At 40.4% G+C, this 23,539-nt stretch overlaps 1 protein-coding gene across 1 annotated transcript in view; it reads left to right on the top strand.

The window, feature by feature from the left end:
• The window catches only part of CRYBG3 (crystallin beta-gamma domain containing 3), a 164,694-nt gene that overhangs the window by 112,521 nt on the left and 28,634 nt on the right, over positions 1 to 23,539 (top strand). The window contains exons 12-15 of the mRNA XM_075197033.1: positions 557 to 683; positions 5,816 to 5,958; positions 21,478 to 21,604; positions 23,101 to 23,133. Of these exons, the coding sequence (XP_075053134.1) occupies positions 557 to 683; positions 5,816 to 5,958; positions 21,478 to 21,604; positions 23,101 to 23,133 (430 nt within the window). The remainder of the gene's footprint in view (positions 1 to 556; positions 684 to 5,815; positions 5,959 to 21,477; positions 21,605 to 23,100; positions 23,134 to 23,539) is intronic.

The raw sequence follows: 23,539 nt of genomic DNA, 5'->3' as shown, positions 1-23,539 counted from the left end.
GTTAGATACACTCTGCCAGAGAGCGTATGTAACCCATGAATAGTGTTAAGGACTTTATTCACAAAATACATAATTTGGGTTTATTATACAAATTTAAGTAACAATAAAAGTCCACAAAGGTGAGTGTGTCCTTTAAGTAATTGAGATAAATGTTTTTACATACAGTCCATACAGTTTGTATTCCAGTCCCATGTGCACCTATATCATATTTTTATAAAACAGAACATATGCTGTAACACTTAGCAAACAATCAGGTATTAACTTTTAATTAGACTGATACCAAACTGATTGAAACTGACACTTGGTTGCTGAGGGTGTCAGCACAATTTTTGCACCATGTTTTAAGTCCCATAATAACACAAGAGAAGTACAGTGATTAGGGGGAGATTACTCTTTTTAGCATGATACCTTAGTAGCGATCATTGGCGTTAGGACATTGATAGAGAAACATATCAATTGTAGACACATAAGATAAATATGTATTTTGTGATGCTTTTTTAAATCTGTTCTACTACTATAATACTATAGTTTGATATTATTTTGCTGTTATCTCTAGATGGGTTGGATATGAAAAGGAGCAGTATAAAGGGCAGCAGTATCTCCTGGAGGAGGGTGACTATGAGGACTGGCACACGTGGGGTGGATATGGCAGCGCACTGCAATCTCTCCGCTATCTGCAGGCTGTAAGTACCGCACTCTTGTCCTGTGTGCAGAGATCTGATTGATGTGTCATGTACGGCTGTACGCAAGCACAGAGAGATGTGGGAAATGTGCTGCAAAAAATGTCAAAGGAATACATTTGATTGGTGCATCTTACACATGTCTATCCCATCTGTTCACATCACTGTCACCCATTACAAGGAAGAGTTACACAAAAAGGTTTATTTAAGGCCACTTATAACCTGACCATAGTGGAGGCAGCGGCCGTTTCATGGACTTTACCAGTATTTGTGAGACTGCCGCATGTCATTTTACTAGGAGGCAGTAACGTTATCTTATGACACATGCTCACGAGGCACCTTCAGTATTCATGAGGCACCATCAGTGTTCATGAGGCACCATCAGTATTCATGAGGCACCATCAGTATTCATGAGGCACCATCAGTATTCATGAGGCACCATCAGTATTCATGAGGCACCTTCAGTATTCATGAGACATTTGTTCCAGCTGTTACAGGTGTATCCTCCACAATATTGTTACATTTACATTCAAAAAATGGATCATATAATGGCACTATAATGGAATCTACTGAAAGAGATCTAGGAGTCACTATTTCAGGTGACTTAAAGGCAGGTAAGTAATGTAACAAAGCAATGAGGAAGGCAAGTCAGATGCTTGGTTGCATAGGGAGAGGAATCAGTAGCAGAAAGAAGTAATAATGGCACTGTATAAGTCATTGGTACGGCCTCATCTAGAATACTGTGTACAGTTCTGGAGGCCGTATCTTCAGAAGGATATAAGTACATTAAAGACTGTACAAAGAAGAGCAACTAAAATGGTGCATGGCCCACAGCACAAAACTTACCTGGAAAGACTAAAAGATCTTAATATGTATAGTTTGGAGCAGAGAAGTGAATGGGAGGACATGGTAGAATCTTTCAAATATATGAAGGGTTTGAACAAGGTACAGGAGGGAAACATTCTACAAAGTAAGAGAAGTACTAGAACACGAGGACATGTACTGAGACTGGAGGGAAGTAGATTCAGAGGAAATCTGAGGAAAAACTACATCACAGACAGGGTAGTGGATAAGTGGAATAGCCTCCCATCAGAGGTGGCTAATACAGTAGAGCAATTTAAATATGCTTGGGATAGACATAAGAATATCCTTATAAAGAATAAGGGATCAAATAGGGTTTGAGGTTACCATAGGTTAAAAAATTGGGCAGAGTAGATGGACCAAGTAGTTCTTATCTGTTTATGTTTCTATGTTACTGAGGCTGGATAAGTGATGTTTTCTTTTGCAATAATACACACGAAAAATTGTGGTACTCCTGGTGTAGAGTAACAAAGAAAACACTATTTAACATCAAGCAGAGTCTACTGTCCTCTTGCAGTATATACTCCCAGTTCTGGCATAATGTTTAACAGCCCTTAGACTTCATGAGTCATTAATGAGGCCAAATTATACTTAATTCCTATACGGTGAGGTATGTTGAGTTTAATAGCTGGAAAAATAAAGTTTTATTTGTTTTGGAACTAGCTGAACCTGGCAGTTACCTCCTTTACAGATAGAAATAGTGATGTAAAAATGTATGCAATGCAATGTGAAGTGTATATTAAGGTTACCTTGTGGTGGAAAATGATCATCTCCTGTAGTCATAAGTGAATAAGATTGTGTAGTTACTTCTAATGAAGTATGTAGAAGTAGTTTATTTTACGGATAAATGCAGTTTTTTAGAAATTGTAGTTTGTTTGGCAGTAATAAACATGAAGGTAATTGTATGGAAATAAAAACGTATTTTGAAGACGATGTATATTGTATATTGTACTGTACTATGTTAAACAATGGTCTATCTTTGAGACAATCATCATCATCATCACCATTTATTTATATAGCACCACTAATTCTGCAGCGCTGTACAGAGAACTCACTCACATCAGTCCCTGCCCCATTGGGGCTTACAGTCCAAATTCCATAATATACATACACAGACAGACACACAGACTAGGGTCAATTTTTTAGCAGTCAATTAACCTATCAGTATGTTTTTGGAGTGTGGGGGGAAACCGGAGTACCCGGAGGAAACCCACGCAAACACAGGGAGAACATACAAACTCTTCACAGATAAGATCATGGTCGGGAATTGAACTCATGACCCCAGTGCTGTAAGGCAGAAGTGCTAACCACTTAGCCACCATGCTGCACAATTTACACTAAAGCCAAATAAGCACTCGGTAGTATTTCATGACACTTTGCCAGCTGCAAGAACTGTTCCTTTGGTTATCTGATTTTATTTTTTTGTAAAGCAACATCCATTTATTGTTATAAATACAATTATGTAAATCAGTGTTTCCCAAACCCAGTCCTCAGGGACCCCTAACAGTTCATGTTTTCCATATCTCTCTGCTGGAGCACAGGTGTAATCATTACTGACTGATACATTGTATCAGATCCACAGGTGGTGTAATTACTTCATTTGTGACCTGGAAAACCTGTTAGGGGTACTTGAGGACTGGGTTTGGAAACCGCAGATGTAAATAAATAAGGTTCATAGAATATCTCTGATTTAACGGAATAATTGCAGAAAAAGTACAGTGAAATTAAATCCTAATTACATTTCACCTAAAATTATAAAATATGAGAATGTAAGAAATCTCTGATCAGGAAGTACTTTAATGAAAGGATAAGCTACCTTCCTTACAGATTTGTGTAAGTTAGTGTTTTTCTTAAATGTTCTTTTTGTTGAGACAATTAAGCATATTTCTGTTCAATAAGACGTATACCTGCGCTGTTATTACGAAAGATATTCACCTGCACACTTATTAGGAAGAGAGATGCTGCCACACTTATTGGGATAGTGGTTTTCTGCATACACATTAGGAAATAGATTTAGCCCTACAGCCATTCGGAAATATATTGACTAAAGCGTGCAGGTAAATCTGATGCTGATGACACCCAACTCTACCTTTCTTCTCCTGATCTCTCTCCCTCCCTTCTCTCCAGGGTATCCGCATGCCTCTCTGCCATCTCCTCCTGGATGTCCTCTAGATTTCTTAAACTCAATCTTGCTAAAACTAAACTCATTGTCTTTCCTCCCTCTCGTACCTCCTTCCCCTCTGACCTCTCTATCACTGTTGACAACTGTGGAATTAGCCATTTGCCAGTGCATCTCTTTTCTTATGAGTGTGCCAGTGCACCTCTCTCTTAATGAGTGTGCCAGTGCACCTCTCTCTTAATGAGTGTGCCAGTGCACCTCTCTCTTAATGAGTGTGCCAGTGCACCTCTCTCTTAATGAGTGTGCCAGTGCACATCTCTCTTAATGGGTGTGCCGGTGGACCTTTCCCTTAATTAGTGTGCCAGTGCACCTCTCCCTTAATTAGTGTGCCAGTGCACCTCTCCCTTAATTAGTGTGCCTGTGCACCTCTCTCTTAATGAGTGTGCCAGTGCATCTCTCTCTTAATGGGTGTGCCAGTGCACCTCTCCCTTAATTAGTGTGCTAGTACACCTCTCTCTTAACGAGTGTGCCAGTGCATCGCTCTCTTAACGAGTGTGCCAGTGCACCGCTCTCTTAACGAGTGTGCCAGTGCACCTCTCCCTTAACGAGTGTGCCAGTGCACCTCTCTCTTAATCAGCGTCCCTGTGCACCTCTCTCTTAATGAGTGTGCCAGTGCACCTCTCTCTAAATGAGTGTGCCAGTGCACATCTCCCTTAATGAGTGTGCCAGTGCACCTCTTTCTTAATGAGTGTGCCAGTGCACCTATCTCTTAATGAGTGTGCCAGTGCACCTCTCTCTTAGTGAGTGTGCCAGTGCACCTCTTTCTTGATGGGTGTATTGGAGAAACTATTCCTAGCAAGTGTGCAGGTCACCTTCTTTCCTGACATGTATTCCCATGAAAATTAAACCTATTGCCTACTCTTTAGTTTGTGCAGTCAAAAGACAAATATGTAAATACACTTGTCACATACACAAGTCATTTCATACATTGTAGGAGGTTTGTGGAATGAACAAAGAAAAGGTAAAGCTAACTTGACAACATGTCAGCTTTATACAGCTCAGAGTACATACAGCTTTATTTCTGGACACATTTTTATATAGAAAATGTTTATTTCACTTCAGAAATGCTAATCCAAATGCTTACAACTAGGTTTTATTTTGGAGCTGCTCATTTTGTTATAGTTTAACTTTGAAAAGGAAGATAAGTAGAGTTCAGGTAAGAGTCACCCGTTGGCAAAACTGCTGTACACACATTCCTCTCAGATTATTCAGTGCTCTGTAATGCCAATCAGGAACCACACAAAGCTGGTAAAGTAGTTTGTTTTCCAACTCCACCTGGTTCACAAACACACAAACCAGGGACCACTGCTCTCAACATGTACAAACACATAGGAGCCCCCAATATTTTTGCTGCCGCAGTCACTAGCCATGTCTGTACGTTGCATGTCTCAGTCATATGGTGGCGGTGGTATGTGGTGACGTGAGCGGCCTCAGTCATTTCACAAAGTTGACTCATATATAAACTAAATCATAGCATATAAGCATCTTAGTAGTGAGGGTAACTATGTTTATTAAAAAAAAAATACTACAAAAAAATACTAGCCCAGGACGAGAGAAATGCTGCTACATGTCAGAATACAGTAAACGTTGTTTGCTATTTGTAAAATATTGCATAAGAAAGAAAGCAATTTATCTCAGCCAGTCTGTTAAGTCTGGTGCCAGACAGGCGCTTTTGAATGCCGTGTTCTTTTTAAACAATGCAGCATTTAAAATCTGTTCTGATGTTCCTCTCCCATTCATTATACTTAAAAATATTATATCAGAGGAAAAGGCTGGAGTTATGATGCCCTTCTAGCGCTCTTGTGTCACATGGCATTTCCCTTTAATTACAATGTGCAGGAGATGAGATCCAGATCAGCTTTTGAATGCTGTGTCTTATTGGCTGAAAACCCGGAGTATTCAAAAACGCCTGCCTGATACCGCCTTTATAAGTCGTCATAACAACTGTTTCTGGTCTGGTCGTGGTCTTTCCTTTAATATGTTGTCAAAATACTCTATCTAACTTTATGTTGAGATAAAATATATAATTTGCATGTTAGATGAACGCAGGAAGAATGTTTATCTCTGATGTACGATTATTTTTTTTGTGCTTCAGAACTTTTTGGAGGCATCTGTCACCTTGTTCGATTCAATAGCAGAAGATGGGAAACAAGTGGATCTTTTCAACCAGGCAATTCCTGATCTGGAGCTGGCTGGATATAACCCAAAAACTCAGAGTATCCATGTGAAGACTGGAATGTGAGTATAGTTGTGTTCTAGAGCAATGACTATAAGCTCTGACGGGAAGGACCCTCTCTCCACCCCCAACCTACCAGAACCTATAACCAATGGTGATGATGATGAATGATGTGTCTACAACGTTATAATATACACTGGTCACTGGTGCGGTGTATTGATAGATACTAGTGTAATATAACTATATACTGTTAATAGATATGCATCAGCTCACTTCTCTTTTCTTTTCATTTATTACTGTAAATGAAGTTTGTCTGGGAATCACCGAGCAGTAATGAGCAGGATGTTATCCTCTTCCTTTTGACATTAACAGTAAAGTGTCTGAGATAAGTGTTACTTAATGCTCATGTTTTCATCAGCAAATAAATAGGTAAGGACCACTTTGGTGTCTTTCAGCAGCCACAATATTATCTCAGTTATCACCTCGTTACCTTGGTCATCACATTACTTTGTATATTATTTAACAGATTTTTTAATTTTACAGACTCCAAAGACAAAAGACAAGAAAACAACAAAGCCAGTCAAGAAAATATACATTTTTAGTTCACTCAAAATCAGATTTACTGGAATATTAGTTTCTGCCTCAATGAAGTCTAAACTCATTTATTTACCCTCGTGTAAGCATGTAGGTTGGAGAATTGGCCATTTGCAGTCGCACACTGGTATTATAGTCAGAGTTTTAAATCATTTAATAAAAGAGGCTTCCTGTTGTGTAAGATACTTACATTTATCTTAGACAAAGATATTGCACATTCCAGGTTATGTGGCCATGACCGCCCACAGGGGTGGACATGGGGAACACGTGTCGTGGGCCCAGTGATCTCTGGTGGCCCGTGGCTATTATTGCATGGACTTACATTGTGAACAAACTTTTAATAAAGGTGGCTGCTTTCTAACCCACCAGTTGTTTACCTACCGCAAGCCATAACAAAGTTTTTGTTCTAAGCTTAATTTTATTAATTAGATGTTGACATATAACATTTTTCAAACTCATCTCTCAAAGGTGCATCTCTGTATGTGTTATATGTAGAGATGGTCACTGACCCCCGTGTTTTGGTTTTGGATTCGGTTTTGGATCTGGATTACCGTCGTGTTTTGGTTTTGGTTTTGGTTTTTCAAAACCAGCATTGCGTGTTTTGGTTTTGGTTTTGGTTTTGGTTTTGTTTGGTTTTGTTTTGCTATTTTTTGGGAAAATCCATGTTTTTGGGCCTAAATTAACCCAATTTAGTGCTCCAACTGTTTTAGAGACAAGTAATCTAATTGTTGAGGTAATAAATCATCCACAAAAACAGTTTAATTCTTCGTTGGTAGGCCTATTCTACACACAAAACAGATTGTCTTCCTCTCCATCTATGCATATTGGCAATGCAGCCATCGTCTTTGAATGTATATTACACCCTACACTTATAGTTAAATATGTAAAGAAATGGAAAAAGCCAGTTTGGTTTCTGTCTCTCAAGGCCCCCCTCCACTTGTATAAAATACCAAAAAATTCAGCCATTATAGACTGTACAATATTAATTGACATGGAGAAAGCCAGTTTGGTTTCTGTCTCTCAAGGCCCCCCTCCACTTGTATAAAATACCAAAAAATTCAGCCATTATAGACTGTACAATATTAATTGACATGGAGAAAGCCAGTTTGGTTTCTGTCTCTCTAGGCCCCCCTCCACTTGTATAAAATACTAAAAAATTCAGCCATTATAGACTGTACAATATTAATTGACATGGAGAAAGACAGTTTGGGGTCACTCTGTGTCTCTAGGCCCCCCTCCACTTGTATAAAATACCAAAAAATTCAGCCATTATAGACTGTACAATATTAATTGACATGGAAAAAGCCAGTTTGGTTTCTGTCTCTCTAGGCCCCCCTCCACTTGTATAAAATACCCAAAAATTCAGCCATTATAGACTGTACAATATTATGAAAAATGGACAAAGCCAGTTTAGGGTCACTCTGTCTATGACACCCTACCCTTAAGGATAAATTGCCCTAACAGCAGCCTTTCAAGATGGTATGTGATATGGAAATGCCACAAGTCCCTTTCCTCTTTGGGGGTAGATTGCACCCTACACTTACATAGAAAGTTTTAAAAAGATGTTATCGGCATCATCTTCAGCTTAATCCTCACCCTCATCAGTGTGTACGTCATCATCACAGACTATCAATTCATCGCCGCTTGAATCCGCCATTAGAGAACAGTCAGTGCTTGGATGTCTTGGATGGTGAAGGCCTTCCTCGTGGAAGATGTAGTTCATTTTTATAAACATCATTTTCTCCACATTTTTGGGAAGTAACCTTCTACGGCGATCACTGACTAAGTTCCCTGCTGTGCTGAACACTCGTTCAGAGTACACACTGGAGGGTGGGCAGCTTAGGTATTGCAAAGCAAGTTTGTACATGGGTTTCCAAATGGCCTGCTTTTCTTCCCAGTAAGGAAAGGGACTGTCTGACATTTCCATATCAACTACCTCTTGAAAGTAATCCTCCACCATCCTTTGCATGTTTATACTCATATTGGATGGAGTTATGGGCAAAGTGACACATTTTTTTGAAAAATCCTTCAAACCAGCCCAGATGTTAAATTGTTCTCGTCTGCCCCCTGTGTCTTCCCTGCTTCTTTTTTGGAAATTTAATTTTTTACGAGCAACAGCTTGAGAAAGTGAAGGAGGACACGTCGTCAAGCCGAGGCCCAGTTCAGCGGCCAACTTGCTGAGCAATAGCTCCTTGCAAAAGTTCACATCTCGCTCATTTACAAGTAAAAACTCAATGTAGGTTTTAAACCTTGGATCAAGCACAGTGGCCAAAACGTACTGATCCGAGTTCAAGATCTTAATAACTCGAGGATCATTGTGAAGCAAATTAAGTACTTGATCGACAAGGCCAACATACTTTGCTGAATTGCTTGCTTTCAGCTCCTCCTTCATTTTCTCAAGCTGCTTTTCCAATAGTCTAATTAAAGGAATGACTTGGCTCAAACTAGCAGAGTCAGCACTGACCTCACATGTCACAACTTCAAATGGTTTCAGCACCTTGCACAGCACTGAAAGGATTCCCCACTGTGCAAGAGTGAAATACATCCCCCCTCCTTTCCCAATGTCATGACTTGTGCAATATGCTTGGATGGCTTTGCGCTGTTCCTCCATCCTCTGAAGCATGTACAGGGTGGAATTCCACCGAGTTACCACCTCTTGCTTAAGTTGGTGGCAGGGCAAGTTAAACTGCTCTTGGAGCTGCTGTAATCTCCTACATGCTGTGGCTGAATGCCTGAAATGGCCTGAAATTTTACGGGCCACCGAAAGCATCTCCTGCACCTCACGGTTATTTCGTAGGAAGCTCTGCACCACCAAGTTGATGGTGTGAGCAAAACAGGGAATATGTTGGAAATCACCCAGCTGTAATGCTCGCACTATATTGTTGGCGTTATCTGAAATGACATACCCTGGGGAGAGTCCGAGTGGTATAAGCCATGCATCAATCACATCTCTCAGTTTGCGTAACAAATTGTCAGCCGTATGCCTGTTAGTGAAGCCGGTGATACAAAGAGTGGCCTGCCTGTGACAAATGTTACGTAGTGGTGTACATGCTGCTGCTGTTCCTGCTGGTGAAGGTGAATGACCAACCCAGTGGGCTGTCACAGTCATATAGTCTTTGGTTTGGCCACTTCCACTTGTCCACATATCTGTGGTTAAGTGAACAGTGGGCAGAATGGCATTTTTCAGCGCAATCTCTACATTTTTACACACTTTTTGGTATAGTTGTGGAATAGCTTTACGGGAGAAATGGTGTCGCGATGGAATTCTGTAACGCGGACACAAAACCTCAATTAACTGTGAAAAACCAGCTGCGTTTATTGTGGAGATTGGACGCAGATCTAACACTAACATTGCAGCCATGGCGTCTGTGATTCGCTTGGCGACTGGGTGACTGCTGTCATATTTGCTTCCCCTCGCAAATGATTGTTTCACAGTTAATTGCTGAAATGTAGGACTGCTCATTTTATTCACCTGCCTCTGGGATGACGATTCACCCCCAGCAGCAGCAACAGCAGCAGCAGGACTAACGCTTTCTTCAGAGGAATCAATAATAGTGCCGGAGTCATCCAGCCTTAAGTGGGATGCCGGGCTAACTCCGAGCGCTACTGAGGATATTGATGAGGATGGTGTGGTGGGTGTATTTTGTAGCCGTCGGTATGTCGGTGAGCGGAGGGTCTTAGCTGATGAGGGAGTGCTTGTATTCTTTTGGGAAGAACTTTCAGCTTTTCCCAACACTTTGCCATGAACTCTCGTTAAATGGCGTAACATAGACGAGGTTCCAAGATGGTTAAGGTCCCTCCCTCGACTGACTGTGGCTTCACATACACTACAAATGGCTATACAATTGTTGTCTGGATTTGGGTAGAAATAATTCCACACATAAGAAGTGGATTTTTTTGTTTTATGCCCAGGCATGACAATGGCCTTTTTCTTGTCACGTGCCAGAACTGCTGCCACTGGTGCAGGACTTACACAAACAACCTCATCCTCATCAACATCCTCATTAGCGCCCTCGTCGCCTACACAAATCTCCCCCTCATCCTCTTCTAATTCCAAAGTGGCATCCTCAATTTGGGTATCACCGGCTACACTCGGGCTATTAAGGCACACATCAGCAGAATGCTCACGATTAGACATCCCACTGTTGGATGGACTCTCCACAGGGATTGTTGTCATTTGTGAATCAGAGCAAATATTCTCCTGTAATGCCTCACTGTTATCTTGCAGCTCGGCTTTGACGCGTAACAGTAGTTGTGCACCAATTGTAGGCTGGGTAACTTTTTGGGATCTGCCACTAATAGCCAAAGGTGAAGGCCTCATTCTCTCTTTGCCACTGCGTGTGTAGAATGGCATGCTTGCAATTTTTTTTTTATCGTCACTTAACTTTTGCTCAGTTACACTTCTTTTTCGCTTCAATACAGTAAAATTTTTTTTGGTTTTTGTTTTTTGCACTAATTTGAAAACACTCTGTTGTTTGACATCGCCTTGACCAGATGACGTACTGGGAACACTAACATCAGGACTGGTGACAGAACCTGGTTGCTCATTTAGATCATATGTGGACTGCTTTGAATCCATTCTGAGCGCAAACCACTGGGGAGTGCTAAAAATTATTTAGTAGATTCTGCTGACAGTTATGACTTTTGACAGCCAGAAATATTAATGCACAATTAGGGAGGACACCCCAAAAGCACTGAGGAGTGCTAAAAATTATTTAGTAGATTCTGCTGACAGTTATGACTTTTGACAGCCAGAAATATTAATGCACAGTTAGGGAGGACACCCCAAAAGCACTGAGGAGTGCTAAAAATTATTTAGTAGATACTGCTGACAGATATGACTTTTGACAGCCAGAAATATTAATGCACAATTAGGGAGGACACCCCAAAAACACTGAGGAGTGCTAAAAATTATTTAGTAGATACTGCTGACAGATATGACTTTTGACAGCCAGAAATATTAATGCACAATTAGGGAGGACACCCCAAAAACACTGAGGAGTGCTAAAAATTATTTAGTAGATACTGCTGACAGATATGACTTTTGACAGCCAGAAATATTAATGCACAATTAGGGAGGACACCCCAAAAACACTGAGGAGTGCTAAAAATTATTTAGTAGATACTGCTGACAGATATGACTTTTGACAGCCAGAAATATTAATGCACAATTAGGGAGGACACCCCAAAAACACTGAGGAGTGCTAAAAATTATTTAGTAGATACTGCTGACAGATATGACTTTTGACAGCCAGAAATATTAATGCACAATTAGGGAGGACACCCCAAAAACACTGAGGAGTGCTAAAAATTATTTAGTAGATACTGCTGACAGATATGACTTTTGACAGCCAGAAATATTAATGCACAATTAGGGAGGACACCCCAAAAGCACTGAGGTGTGCTACAAATTATTTAGTAGATACTGCTGACAGATATGACTTTTGACAGCCAGAAATATTAATGCACAATTATGGGGGACACCCCAAAAGCGCTGGGGAGTGCCAAATATGAAGAAAAAATAATAAACCTCTATCCTCCTCTCTGCACTAGCGATTTTGGTTAGAGCAATTGCAAGAACAATATTGTATTCTCTGTCCCTGCTCTAATTAGCCTATGACTACACCCTGCTCTCTCCCTCTGTCAAATGGCGATGGATTGCTGTGGAGGCGTGTATTTATAAAGTTGAAGTATCGCGAGAACCGAGTCCCGAGATCCGACAACGTCACAATGACGTTCGGCCTCGATTTGGATTCGGAATGGGCGGGAGAGTACCGAGCTGCTCAGCTCGGTACTCGGATACCCAAAGTTCGGGTGGGTTCGGTTCTCGGAGAACCGGACCCGCCCATCTCTAGTTATAAGGTTCAAACACCACTTGACATTCCACCATTTGTGTTTTAAATCTAGCCCTTGCCCCCCCCCCTCCCCCTCCTAAATAACAAGGGAAAAGAGATGATATAAGAGGTGTTGACTCTAGCTGGGGTGAAATACAACTTAATAAGTAGTCTCTTAGGTTGAAGTATATAAATAAACACAGTAATGTGGTCCATACTTTCCAGGTTAAGCTGGTGAACAATATCCTAGATCAACTTCCCAAGCTTACTTGCAGGTGGATTATATATCAATCATTGAAGAAGAAGGTTATGACTAGATTACCAGCATGCACACACTAAACCTGTGAACGGCCAATTCTCAAACCTGAAGCCTTACACTGATCATGTTTTTAAGACTAAATTTCTGTCTAATAATATTTTCATGCTCTAAAAAGGAAAGAGCAGATAGCAGAAATATAATGTAAAAACAAACAATAGGGATGTAATAAGTTTTCATATATTATATAGGCGTATTTGACATCACAGTCTTCTATTGGTATAGTGGAAGTAGCAGGGGTATCCTGCTACGTCTACTAGATACCTTTGTCTGTGGCATCTTTTTCAAGGAGTATTGTGTTATTGTTTTACCTTATTTTTTAATAATTGTTCAGTAAAACATATGTTATTCTAGTTCCTTAGGCACCGACAGTGCCTTTGGACAAAATAATACCAAATGGGCTATACTCTTGTTTTAGTAATATACTATTTTGTTATGAAGTCCCAGTAAGAACGAATGTGAAAATACTACATACTACAATACTAAGACGTCATTAACACCTGGCAAAGTCACAACTTTGAATGACATATTGGCACACACCCTCAATTTGCATTAACACCGCCCCCAGTCTGATAGACCATGCCCCTTTGACTAGTGAATAAAGTTTATGATGGAGGTATGCTCATTTTTACAGGCATTGAAGCCTAATGTCTTTTATGGGAGGGGAGTTCATTACTTATCTAGTACTCAGGCTAATCCCAGCTAACTGCATATACTAAGGACTAAAGTGTACGATCATGTGATAAGTCAGTCTTAGTACTACCTTAGGATTAGTGTGCGTATTTCAATATATCATCATCATCATCATCATTTATTTATATAATATTATTTATATAATCATCATCATTATCTATTTATTTATAGAGCGCCACTAATTCCGCAGCGCTGTACAGAGAACTCACTCAGATCAGTCCCTGCCCCATTGGAGCTTACAATCTAAATCCCCACATACACACACACAGACCGAGAGAGACTAAGGGCAATTTAATAGCAGCCAATTAACCTACCTGTATGTTTTTGGAGTGTTCATGTAACGTGTAAAGATGCCAATGGAGAAACAAATTTCCTTAAGGTATCTGGGACAGTTCAGTAACTCGAGCAAGGAATGAAAACCATGCTGTATAAGCAAGTATTGCAGAACCTGCTATGTAATTATCACATTTCAAAGTCATGGCAGCAGCCATGGAAATATATAGCATCCTCCTTTATCATGTCAAGCCACAATAAAGTACTTTAATAACAAAGTAGAAATAACAAATATGATGTAAAGGTAATATGTCACATAATATTAATGTCACATTATCATTTTATCAAGTTATTAACACTTATCTTCTACTTTTAACAAAAAATGGCAGTTGCAGGAGCTTCACCTGCAAGGAAGTTGTGGTGACATGCACAGACTATATCTGATGTATTCCCATTTGCCTATAGCCAGTCCTGTACAGTAAATGTCTAGCGTTAAACTTCACCAGGAAGTTAAGCAGGGGATGCTGGGGATCAGGTTTTTTTTTAGCTTGAACGCCCTATGATTTAACTTTATGTCAAATGCTTAGCTTTATTGAATATACTGTGTTTCTCCCCTTATTAGCAGCCAATCAGCTTTAATTCAGCTTTATCTCTTTCACTTTGTGAGGTTTAAATTATAATAGTGATGTATTAAGAAGGAACCTGAATAGTGAACATCTCAAAGGAGGTTTCCACTTTAAATAACCCTCCCTTTCCAATAATAGTACTCTGAAGGGGCCCTTCCCTGTGACCCCCACCGTTAGCTCTAGTTAACAGGGTCCCAGCATTCGTATACAGCCGGGACCTGTGCCATCAGCTGTAAATGAGCTCAGAGCCCCCTCTCGTGTACATGCTAGCGGGGGATTTCGCTGTGACTGAGCATGCTAGCAAGAAGGGCACGCCTAAGCCTCTCTGCTCACTGCATGGTGTGTCACGTGACCATGATTGCCATGGTGGTAACATGATAATCTGTAAATGATTTATAACAGCTTGAAGGAAAAACACAGATTGTTTTTTCTTTGTGGCAGTGCGGCTTTAACTATAGTTGTGCAACAATTCGTTAAAGAAAAGTTGGAATTTTTCTAGGCTACTTGTCTGCAAATAATATATAACCTTGTAGCATTTTATCTCAATGTATGAACGAATGTAGGTTATGTTGTGAAATTTGTGTCTTTTGCCATTTCTATTTCATATGTTTAAATTGTAATATGCACATAGGGATATATTTACTAAACAGTGAAGATGTTGCCTATAGCAACCAATCAGATTCTAGCTGTCATTTTGTAGAATGCATGAAATAAATACTAGAATCTGATTGGTTGCTATAGGCAACATCTCCACTTTTTCAAACCCGCAGTTTAGTAAGTATACTTCTTAGTGTTCAAAGTCATTATGTGATGTTTTCTTATTTCCATTTTAATAAAGTGATGCTGTACTCACAAAGAACGTAAAATACATTCCCTGAAATACTCTTTCCATTCCAGCACTGGGTTTTTTCTGTTCCCTTGGCCGGCTGCTGCTTACTGATTTGTGCAGTCACTGCCCAGTGTCACAGAGTAAAAGCCAACCAAGTAATTAAAGTTATATCACCTATAGCACCTTTCTGATCATTGGGTGAGGATTCATAAATAATAAATGTTTTCTCAGTTCGGTATGAAAGTCAAGTCAATATCTTGCTCAAAGACGTAGGGCATACCAATATTTACTGAGTCATCTCATCTTTGATCTGGGCCCTGTGGTATTGTAGGCTGTGATTCCAGAGTGACGAAACGCCACTGCTTGTTTTCTTGTTATTAAGCTTTATAGCGTATTTCCTGTTAATGATGCTTGGCGGATCATTGCTAATACACAGAAGTGTCTTAATAAGAAAAGGAGATGTACAGAGAGGTGAAAGTCTTAAACATTAAAACAATTAAGCATTTTATAAATCAGATGCAAATCCCAGAATCACCTCCCCGTGACCTTGTCCAAGGTCACAAGGAGACGCTCTTTTTCCAGGTTACAAAAGCTAGATTGCAATGTCTGTAAAGCAATGACCATTCTGTATTAATGAAATAGTTTTTGTTACCACACATAGACAAGTGTCACGAACGCGCTCCCAGCTGCCGTGACGTTGGGGTGTTTGCTGTATGAGGTCACACACGATTTCAGCCCGCAGTCTCTCTCACCTATCACACAGGTTCTTAGACCTACGGAATCGCCCCCAAACACAGCGCTCTCACACCCCCCAGACACTTCAGGTACAGCCACCACCTATTGGTTATGGGCAATAGGACCCCAATATACTGTCCCACGCTGGCACACAGGCTCCTAGTTCCACAAACTAGCAAGACTCACACCAGCACCCACAGGGTTAACTCTTCACACCTCCAGACTGTTACACAAATGTACATACAAGCACACACAGCTTGTTAATCAAATGTATCAACCAGTCACACACTGGGTAACCTGGATAAGCAATCTCTCTTCTACACAGGCTATGGATTCTTTAGAGTATCAAGGACGCAACTTATTAAATTTTAGATTTAATATACAAAAGGTACAGGGCATACAGATATAAAGAAAAATAATGAATAAACAAATAATAAATTTGACATAACAAGCAAAACAGTTTAAAATAAAAGAGATAACGTACAGAGCATTACTTACATATAATAATCTGTATGCCTGGGGCAGGCAGAAATGATGGACAGTCCTTCAAATTAGATTGATCCCCAAAAGTCTGACAATTTGTTCCCTCAGAACACAGATTTTTAAGCAACCTCAAATGGGTGCGGCATTCACAGGGGCAGGGTTAATGCTAATCGGGGTTGTGTCCTGGGACACCTTTTCAAACCAAATTTACCTGTTGCCTGATTTATTAACCAATTCTACAATGTGATATATTTGTCCTGGACAGCGTTACATCGATCCAATCTTATCATTAACAAATCCCTTATGACTTGGTTCATCTTGTCATATCAAACATGCCTAAGTACAGGGCATTCGCAGAGCTTCCACTCCTTTTCTTCATTTCTCTGTGGGTCAGAATTCTTAATTTACCATATGAGCTGCCCTTCCTCATGCTATTGAGGAATAGGTGGTTGATCTCTGCTTTTATTGATTTTAAGTGGCATATTTTAAAACTGAATTCTTTCTGTCTATACAGTATTACATATAGGCTATGTTATCCCCTGGCCTCATTGAGCCAGGCTACATGCTGAGCGGTACCTACAAGTCTATTCAAGTGTCACAAGCAAACAGTGCTATGTCCTGAAAGCTGCTAAAAGTGGCAGGCTTATCTCCTCACACTGGGATGTAAAAACCTCCAAACACCATTACATCAGACGCTGCGTCTTTAACTGTTACACTAGCTTATCAATGGATTCATTTGATACAACCTATTTACCCTGCAGTTATGAATTATCCCTTGTAAATAACTGCAAGCTCTCTAATTTACACCTAGGGGTTAGTTTGTGTTTATACTACCTATTGAAGGGAAGTAAATTAGCTAGGGAAATACATGATCAAATACAATGGATGTCTGATCTGCATATCTAAAGCTGGTCTCTGCACAAAGGGTTTACCTAACTCAATTACCTGTTCCTGGGCTCATTTAGTCACACCTTTATCTGAATTGAACATCAGGTGAATTTAGGTATTCATGCAAACATTTATTTGGGTCCTGACATCCAATATTCTATTTCAGCATATCAGATTTATGCTTTATCCTGACATCTCCCCCCTTCAAGAGATGGCATGGGCATTGACTGACAGGTCAATGCCCAAGATCATCTCATCTAATTTCCCCCTGGGTCCACTGTAATAGCTGCTAGCTGGCTCTCACTGTCATTATGAGCCTTCAACCGATTATTATGAAAATTTCTCTCTATCATCCTGGCAGGGGAATCATACCACTGCTTCTGGCTGGTCTGGGCCTGCATCACGTTCTCGTGTACCAACCCTGTTACAGTGTGCACTTTGTCTCTAATCCTCATGTCTTCTAAGTGAAAGCCTGAGGGAAAAATGGCCAGGAATTCCTGATACTGTACTTCTAAATGGGAACCCCTTAAGGCTGGCACAGCAGAATACCTACTTCTACTCTGCCCTGCTCCCCAGTTACAACCTTCCCTGTCAGTGGGACACCCTATGCACTTCTTATCTTGGGGCCTACATAACAGGACACTCCCCTCCCCCTTGGACTCATCTATCTGGGGATGTAGAGTAGCCGGGAGTATGGGCCCCTCATGTATCTCCTCTAAGCTGTTAGACGGCTGGCTAAGTGAGTGTGGGCTACCAACTGACCCCCTTGTCTCTATGGAAAACTCAGACGAATGGTCAGAACTCATATGTAGATCTGAGTGGTGAACATTCGAACTACAGGTCCCAGCAACAAAGTAAGAATTGCTGTCACTCGCTACTTCCCGTTGGTCAGGACTATGTGTCTCCCCCACATGCTCAATCGCTCTGTATGCAGCTGGTTCAGGCACAGAATATACATCTTCACTCTGCCCTCCCTCCCAGTTACCTGGTACAGCATCTTCCGAGCACATTACCTGGGTAGAAACATTGTCTTTCTCTAGCACAACAGAATTAATCACATTGTCATCTGTCCCATTTCTAGTAAGCATATTATCTACACCAGTATTAATGCCAACATCTGCAATAACAATGTCCGCTGTCCCTATCCCATGACAAGATGTCAGTGTAAAAACAGGTTTGGATTCTAACACAATACTGTTATTGACATTATCCTCATTATAGGCAGTAGGTCCAATAAGACATTCTCTTTCCTTATCACATCCTGGCACCTCGGGTTCTTCCCGTAAATCATCATAATTGCCAGAGTTAACACTGGCACGTATCAGCTTCTCATCATCACATTTCACTCGCACAGCACCAGATGCAAAATGATTACAGAACAGTTCAGGTTCTTTACACAAAGTCACATCATTGGCAGGTTCAGCATTATCCCATACTACCTGGGCTGAGTCACATGGTGTAACAGAATTAGAGATAGTAGGAACAACATTTGCGGGAACATACTGAGAATTTAACCATCCAAGATCAGTAACTACTAAAACATTTGTGGGAATATCTTCAGGCACTTCCATTTTTCCCCCAGAAATAGTCTTCTCAACAATTATGTCCTCTTTAAAATCAGCCTCCTCCAATAGCAAATTCTGTGCAGCATCTGGTAGTATGCTGCTAGCATCATCATCTTCCCCCAGCAGATTAAAAGGGGCCTCTGGATGCAAAATCTCGGTAGCATATTCCATGTTATCTGTAGCTGGCAGGGGTACCTTTTCCTCGTGGGCCACCCCTACAGGCTGGGCGATTACTGCTCCAGCTTGTGAAAGAAGCTGCTGCAGGTGCTGCCTTTCGTCAGCCACCCGGCGACACTGATCTAGCCAGAATGGGGTATGAAGGCCACCCCTGAAAGATACCTCTTCCTGAGCGTATTCAAAACTCTCCTCCAGGTAGTCCAGCCGTTCCATAAGACTCATCGTGTAGCCCGGAATAAGGACCATCATGCGATACTCGCTGAAAGGATGTATCGGGCTTTCCTCTTCCCAGTCGAGGTGTTCGATGATCTCCCTGCGTGTCTTGTTGTGGCAGGAGAAACCTCGCAGCTGAGCTTCTTCAATTAGCTCTGCCATACTCATCATGACAAGTGGATTCTTTGGATTTATGAAAATGTACCTACTTGGATCCTCTGGTTCAGTGACATTATCCACACCTTGATCCTCTGGGTCTGTCTTGCTCCCCAGCTCAGGTTCCATATCACATTGCTTCTTTGCATCATCCTCCAATAATGCGTGAACCAGCTCCTTTTTAGTTTTATCTGTCCAGTCGAGACCTCGCTGCTCACACAGGGCAATTAAAACTTCTTTGGCTTTTTTCTTGTAAGCAGCTGCCATCCTTGCAGTCACTTTGCAAAATAAAAGATAGAAAAGAAAAACAAGAGAGAAGGGAAGGGAACTGCTTTGCACGTATGTCTTCAAAAATTATAGCCCTGAGTTTCGTCCTTGTAAAACTATTGTATTCCTCGCAAGGTTACAATCAGTTTATAAGTGCAAGGGTTAATTGCTTAAACCATGCACTTAATACTCTAAGAAATTAAATCATCCCACCGCTATGCCACCAATTTGTCACGAACGCGCTCCCAGCTGCCGTGACGTTGGGGTGTTTGCTGTATGAGGTCACACACGATTTCAGCCCGCAGTCTCTCTCACCTATCACACAGGTTCTTAGACCTACGGAATCGCCCCCAAACACAGCGCTCTCACACCCCCCAGACACTTCAGGTACAGCCACCACCTATTGGTTATGGGCAATAGGACCCCAATATACTGTCCCACGCTGGCACACAGGCTCCTAGTTCCACAAACTAGCAAGACTCACACCAGCACCCACAGGGTTAACTCTTCACACCTCCAGACTGTTACACAAATGTACATACAAGCACACACAGCTTGTTAATCAAATGTATCAACCAGTCACACACTGGGTAACCTGGATAAGCAATCTCTCTTCTACACAGGCTATGGATTCTTTAGAGTATCAAGGACGCAACTTATTAAATTTTAGATTTAATATACAAAAGGTACAGGGCATACAGATATAAAGAAAAATAATGAATAAACAAATAATAAATTTGACATAACAAGCAAAACAGTTTAAAATAAAAGAGATAACGTACAGAGCATTACTTACATATAATAATCTGTATGCCTGGGGCAGGCAGAAATGATGGACAGTCCTTCAAATTAGATTGATCCCCAAAAGTCTGACAATTTGTTCCCTCAGAACACAGATTTTTAAGCAACCTCAAATGGGTGCGGCATTCACAGGGGCAGGGTTAATGCTAATCGGGGTTGTGTCCTGGGACACCTTTTCAAACCAAATTTACCTGTTGCCTGATTTATTAACCAATTCTACAATGTGATATATTTGTCCTGGACAGCGTTACATCGATCCAATCTTATCATTAACAAATCCCTTATGACTTGGTTCATCTTGTCATATCAAACATGCCTAAGTACAGGGCATTCGCAGAGCTTCCACTCCTTTTCTTCATTTCTCTGTGGGTCAGAATTCTTAATTTACCATATGAGCTGCCCTTCCTCATGCTATTGAGGAATAGGTGGTTGATCTCTGCTTTTATTGATTTTAAGTGGCATATTTTAAAACTGAATTCTTTCTGTCTATACAGTATTACATATAGGCTATGTTATCCCCTGGCCTCATTGAGCCAGGCTACATGCTGAGCGGTACCTACAAGTCTATTCAAGTGTCACAAGCAAACAGTGCTATGTCCTGAAAGCTGCTAAAAGTGGCAGGCTTATCTCCTCACACTGGGATGTAAAAACCTCCAAACACCATTACATCAGACGCTGCGTCTTTAACTGTTACACTAGCTTATCAATGGATTCATTTGATACAACCTATTTACCCTGCAGTTATGAATTATCCCTTGTAAATAACTGCAAGCTCTCTAATTTACACCTAGGGGTTAGTTTGTGTTTATACTACCTATTGAAGGGAAGTAAATTAGCTAGGGAAATACATGATCAAATACAATGGATGTCTGATCTGCATATCTAAAGCTGGTCTCTGCACAAAGGGTTTACCTAACTCAATTACCTGTTCCTGGGCTCATTTAGTCACACCTTTATCTGAATTGAACATCAGGTGAATTTAGGTATTCATGCAAACATTTATTTGGGTCCTGACATCCAATATTCTATTTCAGCATATCAGATTTATGCTTTATCCTGACAACAAGTAATAAGCTTTATTATGTATAATAGACTGTGCCATAACGCTCTGCGGCATTGTTTCTGTGTTAGGTGGGTGGCGTATCAGGAGAAGCATTTCTGTGGAGAACAATATATACTGGAAAAAGGCAGATACAAATCATATATGGACTGGGGAGGCAGCAGCAGTACAATTATGTCTATTAGGCCCGTTCTTCTGGTGAGTTGGATCGGATTGTTTTTTTTTTTGTATTTAAAGCTTGATTATGTTTTAAAAAGACATCACTCACATATTACAGCCACAAGTCACCTGTTGAAATAATATATAAAAAAAATGTTGTTTGACCAGTTCTTGTGGACCCTCCTTCCCTCATTTACTGACATTTAGGAGAGAAAAAAACACTGCAGATTCTGGAAATCATCTATTACAGTAGTGGAAAATAATTGTTTCAAAGCTAAAATTGTACTCATCCTCTAGACAAAGCGGAGACAGGACTTTTGTGAAGTGAACCAGGCTTTGTAATGGTTCACTTGGAACTAGCGACATCACATAGCCGTAAGGAACGTCCTGAATTTAGCACACAACATGGCTGCTTCCACTTTATATAGGCAATTAGTACATTTGAAGTATGCCTCATATTTCCATAGTTTCCCATGTTAGATAGGATTGTGAACTGTTCCAGCGCCCACAGCATTGTTTTTACATCACCTGTCACCAGCTCACGTTTAAATGCAAGAGAGGGGCGGAAAATTTGTATGTGCTCTGCACAGATACAGGAGAATCGCCTTCAGAACACTGCACCTGTCACAAAGCATGCTGGGACGTGTAATGCTCTACAGGGTCATGAAAACTAGTGGCTAGGAGTTACCGTAAGGTAGCATAAGCATCAGGGCCATCTTAACAACATTATGGGCCCCCGGGCAAAGCAGTGCACTGGGGCCCCTACATATACATTATATATATATATATATATATTTATATATATATCTATATATAGAGAGAGAGAGAGAGAGAGAGCGATAGATAGATATATATGTATAGAGATACAGATATATAGATATATAGAGATAGATGTACTTGCTCAGTGACCCTTGAAGGGTTTTTTTGCAGGTTTTTTCTTTTGCAGGATTATTTATTCTAATTAAGAGCCCTGCCTATGGGGCCCCCTTGCCAGTGGGGCCCCGGCCCATCGTGCCCAATGGAAAAGATGGCCCTGATAAGCATAGTCTTGCCTAACTTCCTATAAGGGTATAAAACTTGTATAATAGATCTGTGGGAACGGTGCTAACAGAACACCAAAACAATTGTGATATTCTCTTTAAAGCAAGCTATATCAGGGCATGGTATGATCGTTTGTTTTTCCCATTAAAATAAAAAAAAAAATTGTGTTTTTTTTCATTGATACAAATCTGTTTTTTTTCATTATTTTATCCAACTTTTCTACTAAAATTTAGAGTAGATTACATGACTGACACTTAAATATATTGCCAGTAAAGTTTATTTTAATAAGAACTGTGTTTTAATATTTAGAATGCCACTTTTAAGATTACAAACGTTATGAGTATATCACTAGAGCCATAAATATAACAACTTAATTTGGTTGTCAGTTCATCTATTTGATTAATACTGTATCTCAATGTAAAAGCTTTTTAGTTATCAGTAAAGACCTTAATAAAAAAAAAGATGCTGAAATAAAAGGTTCATTTCATTTTCAGGAGCCGCTGGGACGGAACGAAGTCAAACACTTGGTAAGTGGCATTTTCTTCTCGTACTAAAGAACTCGTATTGGGAGCACTGGACATTAAGTTAGTGAGGAATTGTTTATTCTGGCTCCACGTGAAATAGGGATCCCTTTTAATTTCGACTTAAGGAGAGAGACAAGTGGCTCACTGAGAATGTGATCATTCTGCCTCTTTACTGTATACTGTGTATGACAAATGCAAAGCGCACAGTTCAAGAATTAATGTTTCATGAGCATCCTAACTGGCGGAAACATGACTTCTATAAGTTGAACCCCAGTCCTCTAGTTTATCTCAGAAATATTTATTTATATATATTGAGGCTACGGGGTATATTTACTAAACTGCGGGTTTGAAAAAGTGGAGATGTTGCCTATAGCAACCAATCAGATTCTAGCTGTCATTTTGTAGAATG

The sequence above is a fragment of the Mixophyes fleayi genome, chromosome 2, assembly GCF_038048845.1.
Source record: "Mixophyes fleayi isolate aMixFle1 chromosome 2, aMixFle1.hap1, whole genome shotgun sequence".
Taxonomy (NCBI): domain Eukaryota; kingdom Metazoa; phylum Chordata; class Amphibia; order Anura; family Limnodynastidae; genus Mixophyes; species Mixophyes fleayi.
This window is presented reverse-complemented; position numbering and strand designations above follow the sequence as displayed.